This window comes from Rhinolophus sinicus, chromosome 3 (assembly GCF_057876585.1).
Source record: "Rhinolophus sinicus isolate RSI-liver-muscle chromosome 3, RSI-T2T, whole genome shotgun sequence".
In the NCBI taxonomy this organism is placed as follows: Eukaryota; Metazoa; Chordata; class Mammalia; order Chiroptera; family Rhinolophidae; genus Rhinolophus; species Rhinolophus sinicus.
In genome coordinates, this window is record NC_142503.1 from 44854852 (window position 1) to 44875322 (window position 20471).

Genomic DNA, 20471 nt, shown 5'->3' on the forward strand with positions numbered 1-20471 from the left:
GTGGAAATTGCTGTCATAGAATGAGCTCCCAAGGAGGATCGTGTCATAGAATTCTGGCTTGGCTTAGAGTAAGTAGCCTGTATTTTCATTTTGGGGTTAAGCAATTAAATGTATGTAATCATTAACAAATTGCTTTGTTCGTCCAAGTTTAGGTTTTCCTCTCCAGTACTTTACAGTGTGTGACAGATAGGATCAAATTAGTATATTGTCTATTACTTTGTAACACGTCACCCAAAACTTAGTGGCTAAAGGCAACAATACCTTTGGTTTCTCTGGATCAGGAATTCTTGGGCAGGTTGGCTGGGCACTTCTGCTCAGTATGTCTCGTGAGGTTGTAATTAGATGCTCCCTAGGGCTGCATTTATGTGTAGTCTTGACGGGCTGGGTGATCTACCTCCAAGGTGGCTCACTAACATGGCTGCCAAGCTGATGCTAGCTTATGGCAGAGGCCTCTCCATAGGGCTGCCTGGGTGAATTTATAACATGATGGCTGACTTCCCCCAAAGCAAATCATCTAAGTGTACAAGGCAGAAGCAGCAAGGCCTTTTATGATCTAGACTCAGAAGTTAGACACACTCACTTCTGCCATATTCTATTGGTCACACTTAGACTGTTAAATTGTGGGAGGAAACTACACAAGTGCATTAATACCAGAAAGCAAGAATAATTGCAGCCATCTTGGAAGCTGGCTACTACCAGTGTGTGAAATTGCTTTGTAAACTAAAATGCTATACAGATGCTGAATGGTATTTTATATGTACAACGACTTAATGAACCCAGAAAATCACCTAAACATCTTTGCTACCCTATTTTAAGTATCCCCATATAGGAATTTACTTCTCAGCAGCATGGTATAATATAGTGATTATCAATTTATATGCCGTGGCACACTTGGGAACCTCAAGCCCCAGAGGTGTACCATCAAATTTAGCTCACTATTTAGCTTATTTCTACTACACGTGAGGTTGTTATTACAGTGCTCTTTCAGAAGGAACTTTAGCCTAAGTCAGACATGTATCATTAAGTATGACTTGCCACAATTATGAGATAGAAGTGGTAAAAATGTGTTTTCTGCATTGTAGAAGAATTTTGCCTGTGAACATATCAGAGCTCGATAAAGACCCAAGTAGTGACCAAGCTGGAAGTTAACCAAGAATAATTATGTAATAGCTAACATAAATTGAGCACTGTCAGACACTTTTCTAAGGGTTTTTGAAGTGTGAAGTCATTTAAGCCTTGCAGCAACCCAATGAATAGGTCCTATTCGAGAAGGAAACTGGGGAGAAAGTGTAATTAGCCCAAGTCATAAATCTAATGCTTCGGTCAGTAGTCAATGGAGAACATCTAGATCCAGAGCAAGGACTCAACCTTTACACTATATTACCTTGACTAAATTATGAGCCTTGGTATTGTTTTTGCCTTCTGCAACATACCTCTGAAAATCAGGATCTCGACTCAGAAACATCCAATGGTCTAGCACAAAACCTTGGAATTATGCTTTCCAACTCCCCAACCCATATTCAGTCTGTCAGCAAATCCTATTGGCTAGAAGCCAAAACTGGTACCGCCTAATAAAACCCTCTGGATTACTGCCATAATTCTTTAAGTGGCTTTCTTGCTTTTCTTCACCTCCCCCCTACCCCCAAGTCTATGGTATAGTCTCTCAGAACAGCCAGAGTTAACTTTTAAAACACGATATCATATCATATCACTTGTCTGCTCAAAATTCTGCAGTGGCTTTTCAGTGATGTCTTCCTTGTCACACCCTATTTAAAACTGCAAACCCTAATATCTCCTCTTTCCCTGCTTTATTATCTCTATAGCACGTATCGCTATGTATCACAACATTTTACTTATTTGTTATGTACTCCTGTTTGAATGCAGGAATCTTTGTCTTTTTTCCTGCTGATGTCTCAGAATACAACAAAGTGGCACATAGTAAGCAATCAATAAATACTCACTGAATAAATGTGTTTGATTTGGATGCAAATCTTATGAGAATCAAAATTTGAGTACTGATCACAGTTAACACTTAATAAGCCCTTACTATATATCCAAACTCTGCATGTCTCATTTAAGCCTCACAACAGCCTATGATGTATGTGGTCTATTATTATTTCCACGTTACAGAGTAAAAAACTGATGACCAGAAATCTGTTCCACAGCACAAAATTCTAAAGTTGACTTGGATTTTGTTTGCCTAGGCGTGCTTTTTCATAAAGAGACTAGACTAAGTAAGAATGCTTCTTGAGCAGCCCTTAAGAACTGGGCGCGCTCTAATATCCTGAGATTGCCGGGCTAGGCGTCCACAGTAACGGTGCGACAGAACCCTTTAGCGCGAACCAGAAAGAGAAATCAGGCGGACCAACCCTATCATACTCATACATACCTATCAAACCCCGAACTCGGAACATCATAGAACGCTGACCGGTCCCCGGTAGTGAAGAAAATACCTAAGTTAAAACGGTAAAAAAGTGACACAGGTAACCACCACCGAAAACACCCCACTTCCGGCACCAACGGGCGATCACGTGACAGGGCGGGGAGCGACGCGGAAAAGCCAACGATCCCTGCCTTCTATTGGGTGGGCTCGGGCGGGACTTATTTAACAGCACCCACGCCCATCCCGGAAGTGGGGGCGGAGCTAACAAAGCGTCGGAGCCTAGTGAACGGAAGTGACTGTTGGAGGCTTTAAGGTAGCTTTAAACTCCTGCTGTCTTGGGAGCTCGCCCTTTTCAGCTGGAGTCGGGGTTCGCGTGACAGATGGCTGTGGACGTGAAGTCGCGAGCGAAGCGTTATGAAAAATTGGACTTCCTCGGGGAGGGCCAGGTGAGGCTATCGGGGAGTCGGGGGTGCGAAGCGGAGTCCGTGGAGCCGCCTCACACCTTCACAGGTTTTCTCGTGGAAGCCCGAGCACTGGCCTGGCTACTCGTGCTCTTTGGCCGAGACTGCCCAGAGGCAGCTGTTGCCCCTCCACACCCTGGAGCTGAGTCCTGAGCGGCCTTCTCCTTTCTGAATGATAGAGAGGAACGGGACCTGGACAGCCCAACTACCTGCACGTTTCAAGCCACCGAAAGTCCGCTCCAAGAACCCTGGGTTCTTTGCTTCCCAAAATCTAAAGTAAAAAGGCAAACACGAAAAAAAAAACTTGCCACAAACTTACGTTATTTCTGTTTTTTCTCTAGTTTGCTACGGTTTACAAGGCCAGAGACAAGAACACCAACCAAATAGTCGCCATTAAGAAAGTGAGTTACAGGGTTTTGTTTTGTTTTATTTGAGTCTTAATTTTATTTGAAAATTACTTGTGTCATTTTCATAGGAAGAAGAATTTGTTAGTGTCCTGTGTTCCAAAATGGAGCTCGAGTTGAAATATTTTTTTCTATTGAAATGAAAAGGAAGCAGTATGTTATGTTTGCTTTATTCAACTCAGCCTTTGGCAAAGGGGATGAGTACTGCCAATCTGCTGGGTCCTCAAACTATTTAATATCATGATATTCCCTATTTCTGCTTCACCTGCATCCACTCTATGTATCTATCATATCTATATTTTCTGAGTACAGATTTATCATGAAAGGCTTTCACCAACATGAACAACATTGATGTGTGTGCATTTTTAAAAATGATTTAAGTAGCTTATTTTTATTTGCATTCATTCAAGAAACTTAGGCCGTATTAGGTAACTTTATATGCCAGGCACTTTCACCTACGTTTTTTCATTTAACCCTCAAAACAGCCTTGCGGAAATAGGTAAAGTAAATGTCTCTATTTTACACTTCAGGTACCTGAGGCTGAGAGAGTATCGTGTTTCCCCGAAAATAAGACCTAGCTGGACCATCAGCTCTAATGCGTCTTTTGGAGCAAAAATTAATGTAAGACCCGGTATTATATTATATTATACCCGGTCTTATAGTAAAATAAGACCTGGTCATAAGACTGGGTCTTATATTAATTTTTGCTCAGAAAAACTCATTAGAGCTGATGGTCCGGCTAGGTCTTATTTTCGGGAAAACACGGTAGGTGACTTTCAAGATGATACAGATGGATGGTAATTGCTAAAGCTAGGATTTAAGTCCTGCTGCCAGGTTGATTGCCCTTTCCCATACTACAAAAATCAATAACCCCAGCCGGCCCGGTGGCTCAGGCGGTTGGAGCTCTGTGCTCCTAAAGCCCAAGGCTGCCGGTTCAATTCCCACATGGGCCAGTGGGCTCTCAACCACAAGGCTGCCAGTTCAACTCCTGGACTCCCACAGGGGATGGTGGTCTCTGCCCCCTGCAACTAACAACAGCAACTGGACCTGGTGCTGAACTTCACCCTCCACAACTAAGATTGAAAGGACAACAACTTGACTTGGAGACAGTCCTGGAAGTACACAAGGTTCCCCAATAAAGTCCTGTTCCCCTTCCCCAATAAAATCTTTAAAAAAATCAATAACCCTCTCAAGGAAAGGTTGTTTTTCTCACATCTCAAGGCCTATGGGTGGAGTAGGTGACTTCCACCTTTGTATTGCTACTTTGTTCCTGTTGCTACTTTGAATCTGTTTCTTCTTCAAAATCCCAAACTCCTTTGAAGCATATCTACCTCATTCATTTAACACCTAGTTCCCTCTCTTCCTTGGCACAATTATTCCTGCCACTGTTATCTGCTTTACTTTTTCTGACTTATCTCGTTTTCCATTTTATGTTCTGTAACCGAGCACTATAGCTGCTCCTTTGTAAAACCCTTAATTCTCCCAACCCTTTTTATTTCTCTTTTTTTTAAATCTCCCAACCCTTTCTAAAGTTATCTTTTCAGTTCTACTCCCGGTTGGCTGTATTCTAGCCAACTGACCTTTTTGTTTCTTGAACACATTAAATTCATTCCAATTCCAGGATCATTGCATTTGCTCTGCCTTCTGGGTAATACATTTTTCCTCTAAAACTTGGCATGGCTGATTCCTTATTTAGGTTTCACTCAAATATCTCCTCCACCTAGAAGCTTTTGCTGGTCACTCTAGCTAAAAGAGGCATGCCTCCATCCTTCCCTAGGGTTCTTTGCCATATTTCTCTATCTTCATAGCATTTATCAAAATCTGAAATCCTCTTATCTATAAATTTATTGTTTGTTTACTTCCATTCGAATTATCTTTAGGACTATGACTAGTACATTCGTAGACACTCATTAGAAATGTATTGACTTCACTGAAGGATGTAATCTCTTCAAACTGTTGGCATATTGAGTTCTACAGTTGTCTGAAAGTCCTAGTGGGTTTTGTTTGCTCGCTTGCTTGCTTTAAACATAAATTAGGGTACAATCCATCCTGTTTCTCTGCAATAGACTTTCACTCCTTGAAGGTGACTCATAGTGAAACCCGAGATTCCTGATTGAATGTATGGTTTTGATTTAATATGTAGCCCCAGCACTCTATTTCGTTTCTTCATAGCATGTCCTGTAAGCCGTAGCCCTTTCCCTTACTAGTCATTAACCCCCTGAGGCAGCCAGAAATAGTGGGCATACCTTGACTAAGAATCACAAGGTATGGGTTTCTGTTGAGCTAAAGATAATATCGACTTAAGTTATGTTTCAGCTCCTGAGAGCCCTAAAGGTTTGGAACAACCCCCTGCCTACTTTTCTGTGAAACTAGACAGAGATGCCAGAGCATATATATAATGAGGAAGCAGAGAGACATCAGAGCTGTCCTCAAGACTTGAAGAAATGATTTATTACCTTACCTCACCTCTCACCAGGCAGCGTTCAACATGACTCTGAACCCCTAACCCACAGTGTCTTGCAATTTTGCCCTATATAACCTGTAACCTACACACCATCAGGGTTTTTGAGCATTAGCTTCCTATTCTCCTGGGTGGTGCCATTCATAATAAAATAGCCAGTCTTTCCCCACTGCAGTTCTCTGTGTTTAGTGTTTTGTCCACCCGGTGCTAGCAGAGCCAACTTTTTCTGTTCGATAACAATAGTGCAATCTCCTTTTACGTTTAATTTTTATTTCAAATAATACATCTTTGTGATTTGAAAAGGCAATTAGTAGGGCAAGGCTTTTTAACATGCCTGACTCCTGCCCCTAGTTTTCACTCCTCAGAGCAATCACTTTTAACTCTTACAACTATTTCCTCTAGTATTTACTTCCTTTTCTTTAAATAATATGGTTATATCATTTCTTGAGTGGTTTTGAACATGTAATTCAAAAACTTAAGGGGCAAGGAGTGGTAGGTACTTGATCCTTGTATTGCATTTGCCTTTCTGATTCATGATTCCCACTCCTCCTGCCTACTAACTACATGAGTTGTTACATGTTTTTGCTGTAGCTAAGTTTTTGAAGTGCATATTTTTATACATATGCATTAAATCTAAATAATTTAACACATTTTTAATGTGTTCGTTTTATTTTCCTCTACCAGATCAAACTTGGACATAGATCAGAAGCTAAAGATGGTAAGTATTTCGTATTATTTGACAGAACAGGAAAGGTTTTTATTCCCACTGAGGAAATGAGCAAAGTATTCATTGGTGTTAACAATGGTCCTGGGTAGAGTTATTACAGGGTCCCAGAAGAGTAAAGATAGACTCAGGATAGAGACAGGACATTTGTGATTTCTACCATTTGGGTATAGAGAAGATCATTCAGATCACCTTAGTAAATGGAGGGCAGCAAGGTTATTAATGGCTTGTCTTGCTGTCTTCATTATTGTTTTGGGTGTTATAAGCCATTGTTTTTTTCTGAGCTTCTAATTACTTTGAAAATTCAGGATACACCTTGATGGAAATACACAAAGCTCACTGTGAAATAGATATATGGAGGAAAAAATTTCTTTATCCCTCTTCCAGAGCCTTGTTTGCTAGAATGCTAAGTCCTGTTTAGACATCAAGAAATGGGTCCTGTAAAAAGGACCTATATTGTCTGTGTAACAACTAGTACCAGATGTTATTTTTAATTTTGAGTTCTATCCTTTGCATTGAGAAAGATACTGTCTTATCACTAGTCTGCTGTTAGCGTAAAGAATCTACTGCCAGTATTCATAGGGCAAGAGAAGGGAATCTATTGACTTCGTGTCTATATGCTGTACACTTACACATATTATTCAAGCAGTCTTTAGATCTGATATGCTACAGGTAAAGTGAATACTTTTTTCAGCATTTATCATAGTCTGTGTAAGCTATTTTAAAAATAAAGCAATATTAAAGAAAAACAGATGTCATTAAATTTGTCAAAATAGCCCTGACTTTTCTATAGAATATTCATTGCTATTTCCTGAGAGACTAACCTTTCCCAAACAAATGTTTGTGAGAGATTTGAGATTTGAGAATTGTTTTTCACTTTTTGCTTTGTCTTTTTATGTAGGTATAAACAGAACAGCCTTAAGAGAGATAAAATTATTACAGGAGCTAAGTCATCCAAATATAATTGGTGTGAGTATGATGTAAGTTGTTTCTGGGATTTGGGACCCTGCCTTTTTTGAATGTGGTATGTTGACTGGGCTCAACAAAATGAATTGTTCTAGGCAAGCCTTGTAAAAAAGACTAAAAGTTAATCAGGCTGAAATGTATTTTCTGCCCAAATTGTTCCTGTAGACAGTGTCTTTAAAACTATATAACTGATAAAATAAACATTGGCATACAGGTTAACTTTGTCAGAAGTCACTTTGAAGCCTAGAGAGCTCTAGCATGTGTAAGACCCTTGATCTAGTTCCCTCACAGCTCTGTGCCATAGTCCCTACCTTATAGGGTTGTTGGGAGACTAGCTAATTATAAATACATGTAAAGTACCTGGAATAGTGCCTGGTTTAGAGAATGCACTCATTCAGTGAATGATAGCTGCCACTGTGATTTATAGGATTTTCTTAAGTCAGAATTATTCTGAATTGGTGATTAGGGTGAGGTTTTCATCAGTCATTTCTTAATTATAACTCCCAGAATTTGGGGGGAAAAGGTAAGTATTTAGTGATTTTTTTTAAAAATAATCAAGTTTAGTATTTTTGTGCCTCAAAGTACTAATTCCTACCAAAAAAATACTTAAACTTTACAGGGAATTATCAACTCCAAATGCTTGTTTAAATTTTTAAAAATTACTTTGTTGGAATAATACTGTCAAGTATTTAACAGCAAATCACATTTTTATTTATTTTTTTTTTTTCAATTTTGTTTTGCAGCTCCTTGATGCTTTTGGACATAAATCTAACATTAGCCTTGTCTTTGATTTTATGGAAACTGATCTAGAGGTAAGATTAAGATTCCTATAGGAATTTCTTTTCTTTGTTCATCAAAAGAGAACCTAAATATTTATTTTCTACTTATGAAGATACTAGTGGTCAAAAAAATGCTTAATGTTGTTGAAAACTGGATATACACTTAAATCCAGGATCTTCTGAATCATTTAGCCATGTTCCCAGTGTTAAATACAAAGATTTAGATTTCATTAGCATTTATCTACCAACTTACCCTGTACTTTACTTGTAAAGAAATGACTGTTAGGCTTTTGAAAATTTAGAGTTTCTTTCCATATCACAATCTCAACTTTTTGAAAGCCAAGTTACTTTTTGAGAAAAATAAGATCTTATGCTTTTCATTAATATTAATTGAATCTCAAAACCTGACGGTGGAACAACTAGAATTCTCATACACTGCTGGTGAGAATGGTACAGCCACTTTGGAAAAGAGTTTGGCAGTTTTCTTACACAGTAAAATATACATTTAAGGTATGATTTAGCAATACTCCTGCTAGGTATTTATCAAAGAGAAATAATAACATATCTACACAGAAATCAGTTGGTACACAGATGTTTAGCTTTATTCATAATCGCCCAAAGTGGAAGCACTGCAAATACCTTTCATCCAGTGAAAATATAAACAAACTGTGGTATATTCACACAACAGAATACTATTCAGGAGTAAAAAGAAATGAACTACTAATATATGCAGTAGTATAGATGAATCTCAAATACATTATACTAAATAAAAGAAGCCAGGTTCAAGAGGATGTATGATTCCATTTATATGATATTCTGGAAAAGGCAAAACTAAAAGGACAGAAATCAGATCCATGGTTGTTGGGATTGGAAGTACAAGAAAGGATTGAGTACAGAGGGGCCTGAGGGAATTTGCGGAGAGTTATGAAACTAAATCTTGATTATGCTGGTGGTTACACGACTGGATGTTTGTTAAAATTCATGGAACTGTACAGAGGGTACATTTGATCTGATTTTTAAAAAGAGAAAATCGGAATTTTTAGCTCATATAACTGTTAAGTCTAGGAATAAACTGGCTCTTGCACTTGAACTCGCTCTATTTTCTTCTCTGCTTTCATTCATGGGCATAATTTCTCAATATAGTGGCCAAGGTACTTCCAGGCTTATATCCTTAGGATTTAATAATCCCTGAGGAAAGAAAGTTCTTTGTTCTTTTTGATTTTATCACAAGTACTTGGCCTGGTTGATTGGCTGGGCTTGGATCATATCCATCCCTGAACCAATCTGGACAGCAGGCTACAGTGGTGATTGACTATGCTTGGGTGAGTCATTTGCTTACCTCTGGAGTGGTCAGTCTAGTTTTAACCATGTGGATTGAGCTAGGAATAGGTCGTTTCCCGAAGGAATGTTGAATGCTGTTATCAGAAGGGGCATCCTGGGGCAAGTGAGAAAACAGCAGTAATAGACAAAGCACTGCTTTCTTTCCAAAGCAAAGCTACTTTCCCTATTCGCTTGACTGGAAATTCTGACGTGCTTCCTAAGGAGTTAGGCAACCTCTCTTAAGATTTTCCTGTATGAATAAATTCATTTTATGTCTGTAAATTGTTTTATATGGTGGCATTTATTTTGAATAATAAAGTTAGTAATATATTGTATACCTGCTTTACAGGTTATAATAAAAGATAATAGTCTTGTGCTGACACCGTCACACATCAAAGCCTACATGTTGATGACTCTTCAAGGGTTAGAATATTTACATCAACATTGGATTCTACATAGGGTAAGCTTTTTAACCAAGTGTGATTGCTTCTTTATGTTGTCAAGTTTTATGTAGTTTATTACATAAATTGTCTGAATATGTAAATTTTTAAATAAAGATACAGCTGGACTATTTTATCCCACCTTTTCCCTTTGTGTGTTCCCTTCAGTTGTTCCACGAGGTGGTGTTCTAAGGATTCTAAATTACTATGTGAAATTTAGAAATGGAAGAGACCCAGTCCTTAATATTTTTTATAGATGTAGAGCTAAATTGCTAAGTGACCTGACCAAGGTTACAAATATTTTCAACATCAGTAGCTGATAACTAACAGTATTAAAACCTGAATATTTTGGCTTTAAGTTTATTGTTCTTTGTGCTATACAGTTGTTATAGGGGCAAAAAATACAGTGAGAGTCTTGATTAAATTATACAATGCTAAAATACCAAAGGAATGTTGAGTGCTATTATCATCAGAAGGGGGCATCCTTCTTTTGCCTTTTAGAAAAATAATATTCCTAGTAGTCTAAAATTCTATGAAGTAATGAAGTAAAATTTCTGAAATGATTGAGTCATTGTTCTGAACATTCAGCTGTTGGAACAGACCGAGAATTTAGATAGACAGATGATCTTAGGTACCCCATTTAAGTCAGTAGTTAAGAATATGTAATTTATAGTTAGTAATTCTCATACCTTAAATTTGGAATCCCTTTTTGGTTATTGCTAATATCTTCTTAGCGTAGATTTTGATACTATGTTCCTCATCCTTTCTAAATGTACAATATTTTTATTTACTAAAGTTCACATATATGTATTGTTACTAAATTAATGGCAGCAACTATTTGCCGAGTTCTTACTATGAGCCAGTCATTACACCAGTCTCTTCATAGAAAATTTAATCCTCACAGCAGCCTTGTAAAGTAGGTAAATTGAAATCTAGTGAAATTAGATAACTTGACCCAAGGTCTCACTAGACAATATGACAAATCTTGTTTTAATTTGATAGGAATTTTACATCAATGAAAAAAATACTGATTGTTGTTTAATTTGGGGTATAACCGTGTTTTTACTAAGTTTAAAGTTTAGCCAACTAAATGTATTGTTATAGTAGTCTCTCCCACACTGCTTACTTGTTCGTTTAAAACCTCCATGATACAGGATCTAAAACCAAACAACTTGTTGCTAGATGAAAATGGAGTTCTTAAGCTGGCAGATTTTGGCCTGGCCAAATCATTTGGGAGCCCCAATAGAGCTTATACACATCAGGTTGTAACAAGGTAAGAAACCCTTAAATAACTGCAAGCTTATATTTTACAGTGTATTAATCACAAATGAGCATCATTTGGCTTCTCTTGGCAGATTTCAGGAATTGTTGGTGTTTTGTTAAAAATACAGCCCTTTTTATGTTGTGCATATCTTACCACAATAAAAAAAAATACAGCCCTTCTTTCAAACAGAGTTGAATGAACTCAGTCCTCAGACATTTACCTAGTAACTTTTGGGACGAATTTATTCTTTTACATTTTAGTTAGGTAGGTTGGAACTTCCGTGGCTATTTTACATAATCACTTGATTTGGGAGGGCTATGTTTATTTTATTGGTCAGTCCTGATTCCATATTTTATACCATTCAGTGTGAATGAAAATTCTCTGAAACAAAGCAGTGCATTATTAATATTTGTATTTTTAATATCATTATTATACTTGTATTTTCTTTTTATACTTTTTATGTATAAAAATTAAACATTACATTAAGTAGATAGGGACAGTAGATATTATAAATCTTACCAGGATGGTATTTTTTAATTTCCAAGACTCTTTTAAGGATCTGAGACTATCTTTTTTGTTCTATCCCTTTAAATGATGACTTTGTCACCTTCCAAAGAGATCTCATTGAGTGTCAGTCACCTGCGCCCTGAGTAAGAAGTAAGGGATATAAATAGTTATTCATGTAATTGCTACAAAGATTAAGCCCATCATTCAGGAACTCAGGAAAACAGGGACCCACGTGGAAGAGCACTGTATACAGTGCTTTTCATCTACCAATTTCTCATATTTTCTCTTCATGCCAATCAAATGCTACTAATAGGTCGAGTTAAAACGAGGACTGAGAATGGATGTGTTAGTGATGTGGATATCATTATTAACCTTGACAAGAGCAATTTTGGTGGAGTGGTAGGATGAAAGCTTGATTGAAAAGAGTGAGAGGATGAAAGGAGAGCAATTGAAGACAGTAAGAACAGACAACTCTTCAGACTAACCAGAGAATGAGGAGTTGGCTGTTAGGGGAGGTAGGGTCTAAAGACGTTCTTGTTGTTTGTTTCTTTGGTTTTTAGTTTCATTTTTAAGGCCAGAGAAATAATGGTATGTTTGTACATTGGTGGTAATAGTTTAGAACAAAAAAGTTGATATAAAAGAAAGAGGAAAGACTTGCAGAAGCAATATCCTTGAAAATAGGCAAGTGAGCGTGGTATCTAGTGTCCAAGTTGAGGGACTTGCTTTTTAAAACAGTCAAGGATGGTTCATCTTTAGTTACAGATGGGAAGGCGGATTGTGTGAGTACAAATGACTGTAGGTGAGTCTGCAGAAAATTTTTTTTATGACTTGTATTTTTTTTAGTAAAGTAGGGTCATCAGCTGAGAAGAAAGATGGTGCTGAGCATTTCAGGAAAAAGAAGGTGTTAATGATCTGAAAAAGTGTGAGTGAATGGACCAAGGATGTATATAATGTCCTGTCAGCAACACAGAACTACTTGGTTTTACGGCCAATTTTTCTTAAGTTAATATATCCATAAAAGTGAATTTCATCAGTAAGATGATGTTTCGCTGAAGAGTTTTCCTTAAGAAATACTTTAATAATTCCATTGTAAAATGACAATATTTCTTTGTTCTTCAGGTGGTACCGGGCCCCTGAGTTACTATTTGGAGCTAGAATGTATGGTGTAGGTGTGGACATGTGGGCTGTTGGCTGTATATTAGCAGAGTTGCTTCTAAGGGTAAGTCTTGAATTGCTGTACATACCTCAATATTGTTATAGTTATTTTTTTTATAATTTGTGTAACAGTTATCTTCCCAGGGAGGAGCACCATTCTTAACAACAAAAAGCCCAATTAAAACAGACCAATTCAAAGAAAATGGGCTGGTCCTGTGGCTCAGGTGGTTGGAGCTCCGTGCTCCTAACTCCGAGATCACGGGCTGGATTCCTACGTGGCCAGTGAGCTGCGCCCTCTACAGCTAAGATTGTGAACAACAGCTCTCCCTGGAGCTGGGCTGCCATGCTGTGAGCTGCTGTGAACAGCTGAACAACGGCTTGAACCGTAATGCAAACTTTTTATTAATGCTAATGTGAGATGAAAACACCTCCTATTTAGGACAAAAAATTCTATTATTGATCATTTCTGTGTTCTGAAATAACTATAATAAAGCCCTCATTGGATTATACTATGGTAATATCTCTACAATAACTAAATGTGTTTGGATGAACTTTTATACTTTAACTATAAAGTTTAGGTTCGCCCGTCTGATTGATGAAGGGTAAGGAATATGGGGGAATCCTTCTGAAGCTGAGTTTTTTCCCCTACATTCCAGATTCTAGCCTCTCCTCAAGCCATGTGTATTTAAAGAAATGTGAACCTAAGACACAAAAATGTAGTTATTTATTTCCTTGAACACAGAAAATACCTTCTTAAACATCTGTTTAAATTTAGTGTAAGTGCTACGCATCATTTTGATAAGCTCATCCCTCTGGATGCTTATGGAAGAAACCCTCACATTTAGACTTGAATAGTAATCCCTGTGTTAGTATTGGGTCCTGTGAATCAGCTGGCATGGCAATTCTGCTACTCAAGAACGCAGAGTTTACCACAAGTTCACATTTGAGAATCTGTACTAGTATGTGGATGTTACATGAGTATTATACAGTTGTCGTAACTAAATATGCATAACCCACTAATCCATATCTTATATGCAACAGATGAAAATCAATTAAGATCATTAGCTGTTAAGAATGAGATTGTAGAAGAGCTACCATATGAGTGTTTACATGCTATGCATATTCTTAAATTTAATTATTCAGATTACTAACTGGAAATTAGAAATAGTTATTTATCCCTAGGGGAAAAACAATAGTCTATCTTGGGTTACATACTAGACCCAGTACCTGCTCATACATATCAGTGGATTTCGTAGTCGTTATTGCATTGATACTTAATACAATGAAGACATTTTCTTTTTTTTGTTTGTTTTGTTTGTTTGTGGCTCATTTTTCTTTTGACATTTTCAAATAAAGCAATAATTATGTCTCAAGGATTTTTAAGATGGCAGGACAAAAATCTCTCCCCCTCAGAAATTGCCTCTTAAAAAAAAAAAAAACAGCACAAATGCAATATTTGAAACTAGGAGATGCCTATAACATTCTGTCAGAAGATACGAAGCCAGAAATGAAAAAAGCTAAAAGTGTACAGAAAAGAATGCCAACTAGAAGCAAATTTGGTTTGGAATAATTTCTTATCACCTTGCTAATTTTTAACTTGTAATTATTTATCCTCTTTTAAAGTTTTCCAGTATACCTCTTCAAAGAAAGCATTTGCTAGTAAATTGTTTAAGATTGATATAGATGTGTTCTCTTATCTCCCATCTTTTGACCTGCCCTTTTGCTAAAACAGTTTTCCTCCATCTTAGACTTTCCTCTGGCTAACTCTTCTTTATCCTTCAGCTTTCACTGCTTCCTCTAAGAAGCCGTCTCTGACCTGTGTGGAGTGGGTTTGGTGCTGTTTCTGTGTGAGCTAGGATCCCATACTCTCACTGAATGCATCATTGTGTAAAAGCCCCTTTACTTGTATCACCATTGTTCATGTCTACCCCAGGGGGAGAGTAGGGACTGTCTTGTTCCTTCCTTTGAATGCCTAGGGCTTAGCACAGTGCCTATTACATGGTAAGTATTTATTAAAGATTTGGGGAGTGAATAAAATGGGCAGTGTGGTGCTGTTTACTAGGTTAGCAATGGCAGGATCTAATGCCACATCCAGTATACCTCAGATTTCATTTTAATTTTTATTACAGTTTAGTTTTCTTATTAAATTTATAGGTTTATTTTCATAATAACTATCACAAACCACCTTGAAATATCTGCCTCTCACTTTCTTTCAGGTTCCTTTTCTGCCAGGAGATTCAGACCTTGATCAGCTAACAAGAATATTTGAAACTTTGGGCACACCAACTGAGGAACAGTGGCCTGTATGCCTTTATACGTTTTCTTTGAAATTTAGTTAGGACTCTATATAGTGTTGTCATGTGAATTTACTTAAAGAAATGTATGCATTGTCTTAATTTACTAGTAATACAAACTCATTACAAAACTTACACAAAGTGAAAGTTAAAACTGTGATATACCGTCCAGCTTCTTATGTATATATAGCTCTTCCTTCATCCCAGTAATTCTCAATCCTCATAATAGGGTTAATTACTATTAATTTGGTATAAAGCCTGGCTATGAGAATATACACACAAACACATACATACATAGAGTTGCATTTTCTGTCTCATTCTTTAACAAAAATGGGATCCACCATATAATTTTTTTGGCAACCAAAATACTCTTTTTACTCAATATTTGTTACTGACCTTTTTCCTTTTTAACAGCTGCATATTTCATTTTCATGTTAGTTTATCAACATCGTCTTGATGGATGGGTTTAGGTTTATTTATAGAATTTTCATTAACACAGTTAAGATAGTTCAGTATTATTTTTTCACCCATTGTCTACAAAAAAGAAATAGTAAGTCTGTGATAAAATTTACAATTTAAGTTGCTAAATTTTATATATATGTTTAGTAAAATATTCTCACTTGTTTATGCATAAATTAAAATTTAGACCTTTTTGTTTTCCTTCCTGTCTCCTGGGGCATAAAAAGTACTAGAAAAGAGAAATTTTAATCAGATTTTTTACCTTCTGGTTAAAACTGCAGAGAAATTATCTGAAGCTGAAATTCAGTATAAGGAGTTTCTTATGTGCTATTACTTCCTCAACCTTCTAACTGAAAGTTTGGTATATGTTCTAACTGAAAAACATGCCCTAATAGCTATCATTCGTTGATATCATTTATTGATAGCTGTCACCCTTTTTGAGTTTATTTTGTTAGAGATGTAAGACTTAGGTCAGGACTCTTTTTGTTGCTTGTGTGTGTCCAATTACTCCAGTACCAATTGTTGGAAAGACTGTCTTTGCACCAGTGAATACTTTGCACCTTTGTCAAAAATCAGTTGGGCATATTTGTGTAGATCAGTTTCTGAGTTCTCACTCATGTACCATTGATCTATAGCTGTCCGTCTGCCAATACCATAGTTTAATCAGGCAGACTAATTCCTCTCACTTTTGTTCTTTTTCAGAGTTGTTTTAGCTAGTTTAGTTCCTTTGCCTTCTGTATAAATTTTAGAATAATCTGTGTAATAATTTTGCCAGAATTTTGATAAGACTTGCATTAAACCTGTATATAAATTAGAGGAGAAATGGCATCTTTACAGTGGCGAATCTTCCAACCCATGAACATGATAGGATAGCTCTCACCAATTATTTAGAACTTTGATTTATTTCATCAGTGTTATGTAGCTTTCAGCATATGAGTCCTACACATGCTCTGTTAGATTTTCATCTAAGTATTTCATTATTTTTGAGTGATTCTAAATGGCGTTTTTTAAATTTCAGTGTCTACATGTTCATTGCTAACATACAGAACTACAATTGATTTTTGTATGTTAATTTTATGTCTTGCAACCTTGCTTTACTTACTAATTCTAGCAGTTTTTAAATGGATCTCTTGGGATCTTCTACATAGACCGTTATATCTATATGACAGTTTATTTCTTCATTTGAGATCTATATGCCTTTCAATCCTTTACTTAAGTTTGAATTATAAAAATGTTTTTACAGGACATGTGTAGTCTTCCAGATTTCGTGACATTTAAGAGTTTTCCTGGAATCCCATTACAACACATCTTTATTGCAGCAGGAGATGACTTGCTAGCTCTCATCCAAGGCTTATTCTTGTTTAATCCGTGTACTCGAATTACAGCCTCACAGGTATTTTAACATATCTTTCTTATATTAGAAAATACAAGGATAATCTTAACTGTAGCATTAATAAAATAAAAGTAGAATTTCATAAGATTTTCTAACATTCTTTAAATATTGAGAAGATGTGTTTTGTTTTGTTTTAAGGAATAACAATTTTTTTCTCCAAGCTATAAGCACTATTTAGACCGGTGTTAAATTACATCATGCACACACAACTACAGGAGACATTACTCATGCTTAGGAAAATACATGTGCATATCAATTTCATAATTAATTGGCTTTCAAGTAGTCAATTTAGATAAGAAAACATAACAAGGTTTGTATATGTTAAGACACTGGTATATTTCAATTAAATAGTTATGTATTAATTTAAATCTTGTGCTAAGCCTAATGCCAAAGTGTTTTGTTTTGTTTCCCATAAAATACAATCCAGATATGTGCTCTGGTCTTGTCAGTCAGAAGTGATAATGGAGAGAAAATGGTATAGTCTGATACAATTGTGTGCTTACAAGAGATTGAAAGATACTCTAAATAGAACAAACACTGAAACTGACAGTTGTTTAAGGGAAATAACAATCAAACTCAAAAATTTGGGAGATCCAGAGTATCCGCTTTTATAAAGAAGGGAGAAATGTTATCGAACACAAAAATATAAGCCCTATAGATTTGGGTGTGGAAAAAAACATTTTCTTTGTTTTAAAAACAGGCACACACACAATAAAGGGTAGAGTCACAAACACCTAAAAGTGGGACAAAGATGTGTAAAAATGCAATACAGTGCAATGATCTGGCTTCAGAAAGAAAGACTGATTAAAATAAAAAGGCAAGTTTTCGGACCTAACAAAATATGTTAATGCACAATGTATGAAGGATACAAAGTGGATTTTTTTTTCACTTAAGTTTATTATAGACTATTAAATCACTGTTTAATGCATTTACTTCTATAAGCCTCTTTTTAGCAGTACGTGCTGTATTAATACATACCTGCTGGACATTTTACCATTAGAATTACTCTTCTAATTTCAGACAAGCAACTCGTTACCATTTCACCCATACAGACCGTGTTTTCCCGAAAATAAGACCTAGCCGGACAGTCCGCTCTAATGCATCTTTTGGAGCAAAAATTAATATAAGACCTGATCTTATTTTACTATAATATAAGACCCGGTCTTATATAACATAGTATAGTATAGTGTAATGTAATGTAATGTAATATAATACAGGGTCTTATATTAATTTTTGTTCCAAAAGATGCGTTAGAGCTGATTGTCTAGCTAGGTCTTATTTTCGGGAAACACGGTATATACATATTATCTCCATCATAAGAAACTTGGGACCAGGTCAAATTATCCAGAAAGTTGTTTTCATTAATAGAACTCAAAATTTACAGAAAGATAGTCGTTGTGATAACTGATTTGGGTTGCATTTTAGAATGAATTAAAAATGGGTTTTGGTTCTCAAAGTTGGAATGGGACTCTTAGATCTCTATGTAGTTCGGAATTAGCTTAATTTATTTAGTGAACTGCTATGATTGGGAAGTAATACTTTACAAATGAAACTCTTTTGAAGTAAGGAATCTCTAAATCATTACTTCAAATAATATGTTAGGGGGGAAATGCTTGAAGAGTATATGGACTTCTTTTTGTTCCTAAGAGGATTATCCAAAAGGAAATATCTTAAATTATTGTGGCTATTAAACAGCACTATGCTGCAAGTAAAGTATGAATTTGAAATTTAGAATAAAACTGGCATTTTTATTGGAATTTTTGGACTGAAGTAAACTAAGAATCTTATAGACCATTGAACTGATAGTGAATAGAAATAACCTTGGGCCATTCCTTCCAAGTAAAGTTTCTATCAATTTGCAGTGGATTATTGGATTTTAATCTCTTGTTTGCAACCTGTTATATCTTTTTAAAAGCTTTATTTTTAATGATTTATATTTACATGATTTGGATTTAGAATACATACATATAGATATTGTGACAAATAAACTTGGAAATTCTTTTTAAGCAATTTTCTCATTTTTTGAACTGTAGAGGCCATAATATATAGACAGCTGAATTATACAATATTTTATTAAGGACATTTCATATTGTAGATTAATTGTGGAAAAATTAGGAGGTAGTGTCTTTCTTATATTAGGTTGGAATTATCAGTCAATCTTAAGATGCTAGATATTTATTTGTAGTAATTTGCATGTCCAAATACTTGAAATTAATTTTGTTTTGGGAGCAGGGGTATTCACATAGTATTTTTAATGTTCCCAATAATTTCGGAGGTTAGATTTTGTTAAACACAGTTCAGATATTCACTTAGCTTACTTTCTTTGGTATCTTTTCTTTTCAAGGCTTTGAAAACTAAATATTTCAGTAATCGGCCAGGGCCAACACCTGGATGTCAGCTGCCAAGACCAAACTGTCCAGTGGAAACTTTAAAGGAGCAGACAAATCCATCTCTGGCGACAAAACGGAAGAGAACAGAGGCCTTGGAACAAGGTAAAAGTCTGATTTTTATAGAAAGTGAAGTGAATTCAGAAAACTCCAAATGGCTCGTAAGTGGCTAGTGACTGAAGGACAGCTAAGAAATGTAGATTGTGAGCTACTTACTTTTCATAAATTTAAATTGTATAAAGTAGATAGAATGTGATATTTTAATTTTAGCTTTATTTGCTCCCATTGAGAATACTTACATCATGCTCTTTAAAAGGACGAGGGCACTTTTGAGTATACCTCAGAGTTACTACAACTGTCAGTGTGTACCTTATTCTCTTCATAAATTCCTATTGGAATTTCCTATGCTTCATAAATTCCTATGCTTAATGTTTAACGATGTACTATTGGAAAATCAAAATAAGTAAAGTAAATGTAATTGGAATGACTGGTTAAAATTGCCATAGATTAAATATGAACAACCTAATTTTTTTTTTTTCTCACCCAGGAGGATTGCCCAAGAAGCTAATTTTTTAGTAATAGATAACACTGGACAGTATTTTACTACTGAAGGAACTAGTCAAAAAGGCAAATATTGAAAAAATAGCAAACATTAAGTCAATGCTGTAGAAGGAATTTGTAAATATTCTACACATGTAAAATATATAAACCTGAGTTATTTTTATTAAATGTATTTTGAAACAAACTTAATTCTGACTTTCCTGATTAAAGTGCAAAAGTAAGATAAGTTTGATTCTCTGAAATGTAGAATTGAGACTGCATTAAGGAAATCTTAATAAAAATAATTATCAGTTATTTTCATGATCTGGCCCATATAGCATCACAAATTTGTAGTAGCAGGGGTAGTATTTAAAAACAGAAAAATAGTAGTAGTAATGTAGCAAATACGTACTACCCAGACTTAACAAATATTGATATACTAAATAGAAAAAATATACTTAGATAAAATTGGGGTCTCTTTGTCATTCCACCCTGTTTCTTCCTTTTCACCCTCCTCAAAGGGGAATGACTCAG

At 35.9% G+C, this 20471-nt stretch overlaps 1 protein-coding gene across 2 annotated transcripts; it reads left to right on the forward strand.

Annotated features, from left to right (window-relative positions):
• Positions 1 to 2644: 2644 nt before the first annotated feature.
• Positions 2645 to 20142, forward strand: CDK7 (cyclin dependent kinase 7). 2 transcript variants are annotated; one of them, XM_019728045.3, is made up of 12 exons: positions 2645 to 2829; positions 3186 to 3245; positions 6394 to 6427; positions 7335 to 7402; positions 8143 to 8211; positions 9848 to 9958; positions 11093 to 11211; positions 12829 to 12928; positions 15081 to 15167; positions 16861 to 17010; positions 19355 to 19502; positions 19945 to 20142. In XM_019728045.3, the coding sequence occupies exons 1-12, from the start codon at positions 2764 to 2766 to the stop codon at positions 19971 to 19973; spliced, it is 1041 nt and encodes a 346-aa protein (XP_019583604.1). In that variant the 5' UTR covers positions 2645 to 2763; the 3' UTR covers positions 19974 to 20142. The 2 variants fall into 2 exon arrangements, with proteins under 2 accessions (XP_019583604.1, XP_019583605.1); XM_019728046.2 differs by having other exon boundaries at positions 2670 to 2829; positions 7335 to 7413.
• Positions 20143 to 20471: the final 329 nt, after the last annotated feature.

Excerpts from the sequence above, each read along its gene's own strand:
- CDK7 (XM_019728045.3), top strand. The coding sequence starts at position 2,764 with ATGGCTGTGGACGTGAAGTCGCGAGCGAAGCGTTATGAAAAATTGGAC. Across the intron at positions 15,168-16,860 it reads CAACTGAGGAACAGTGGCCT|GACATGTGTAGTCTTCCAGA; the intron begins GTATGCCTTTAT and ends ATGTTTTTACAG. Across the intron at positions 19,503-19,944 it reads AACAGAGGCCTTGGAACAAG|GAGGATTGCCCAAGAAGCTA; the intron begins GTAAAAGTCTGA and ends TTTCTCACCCAG.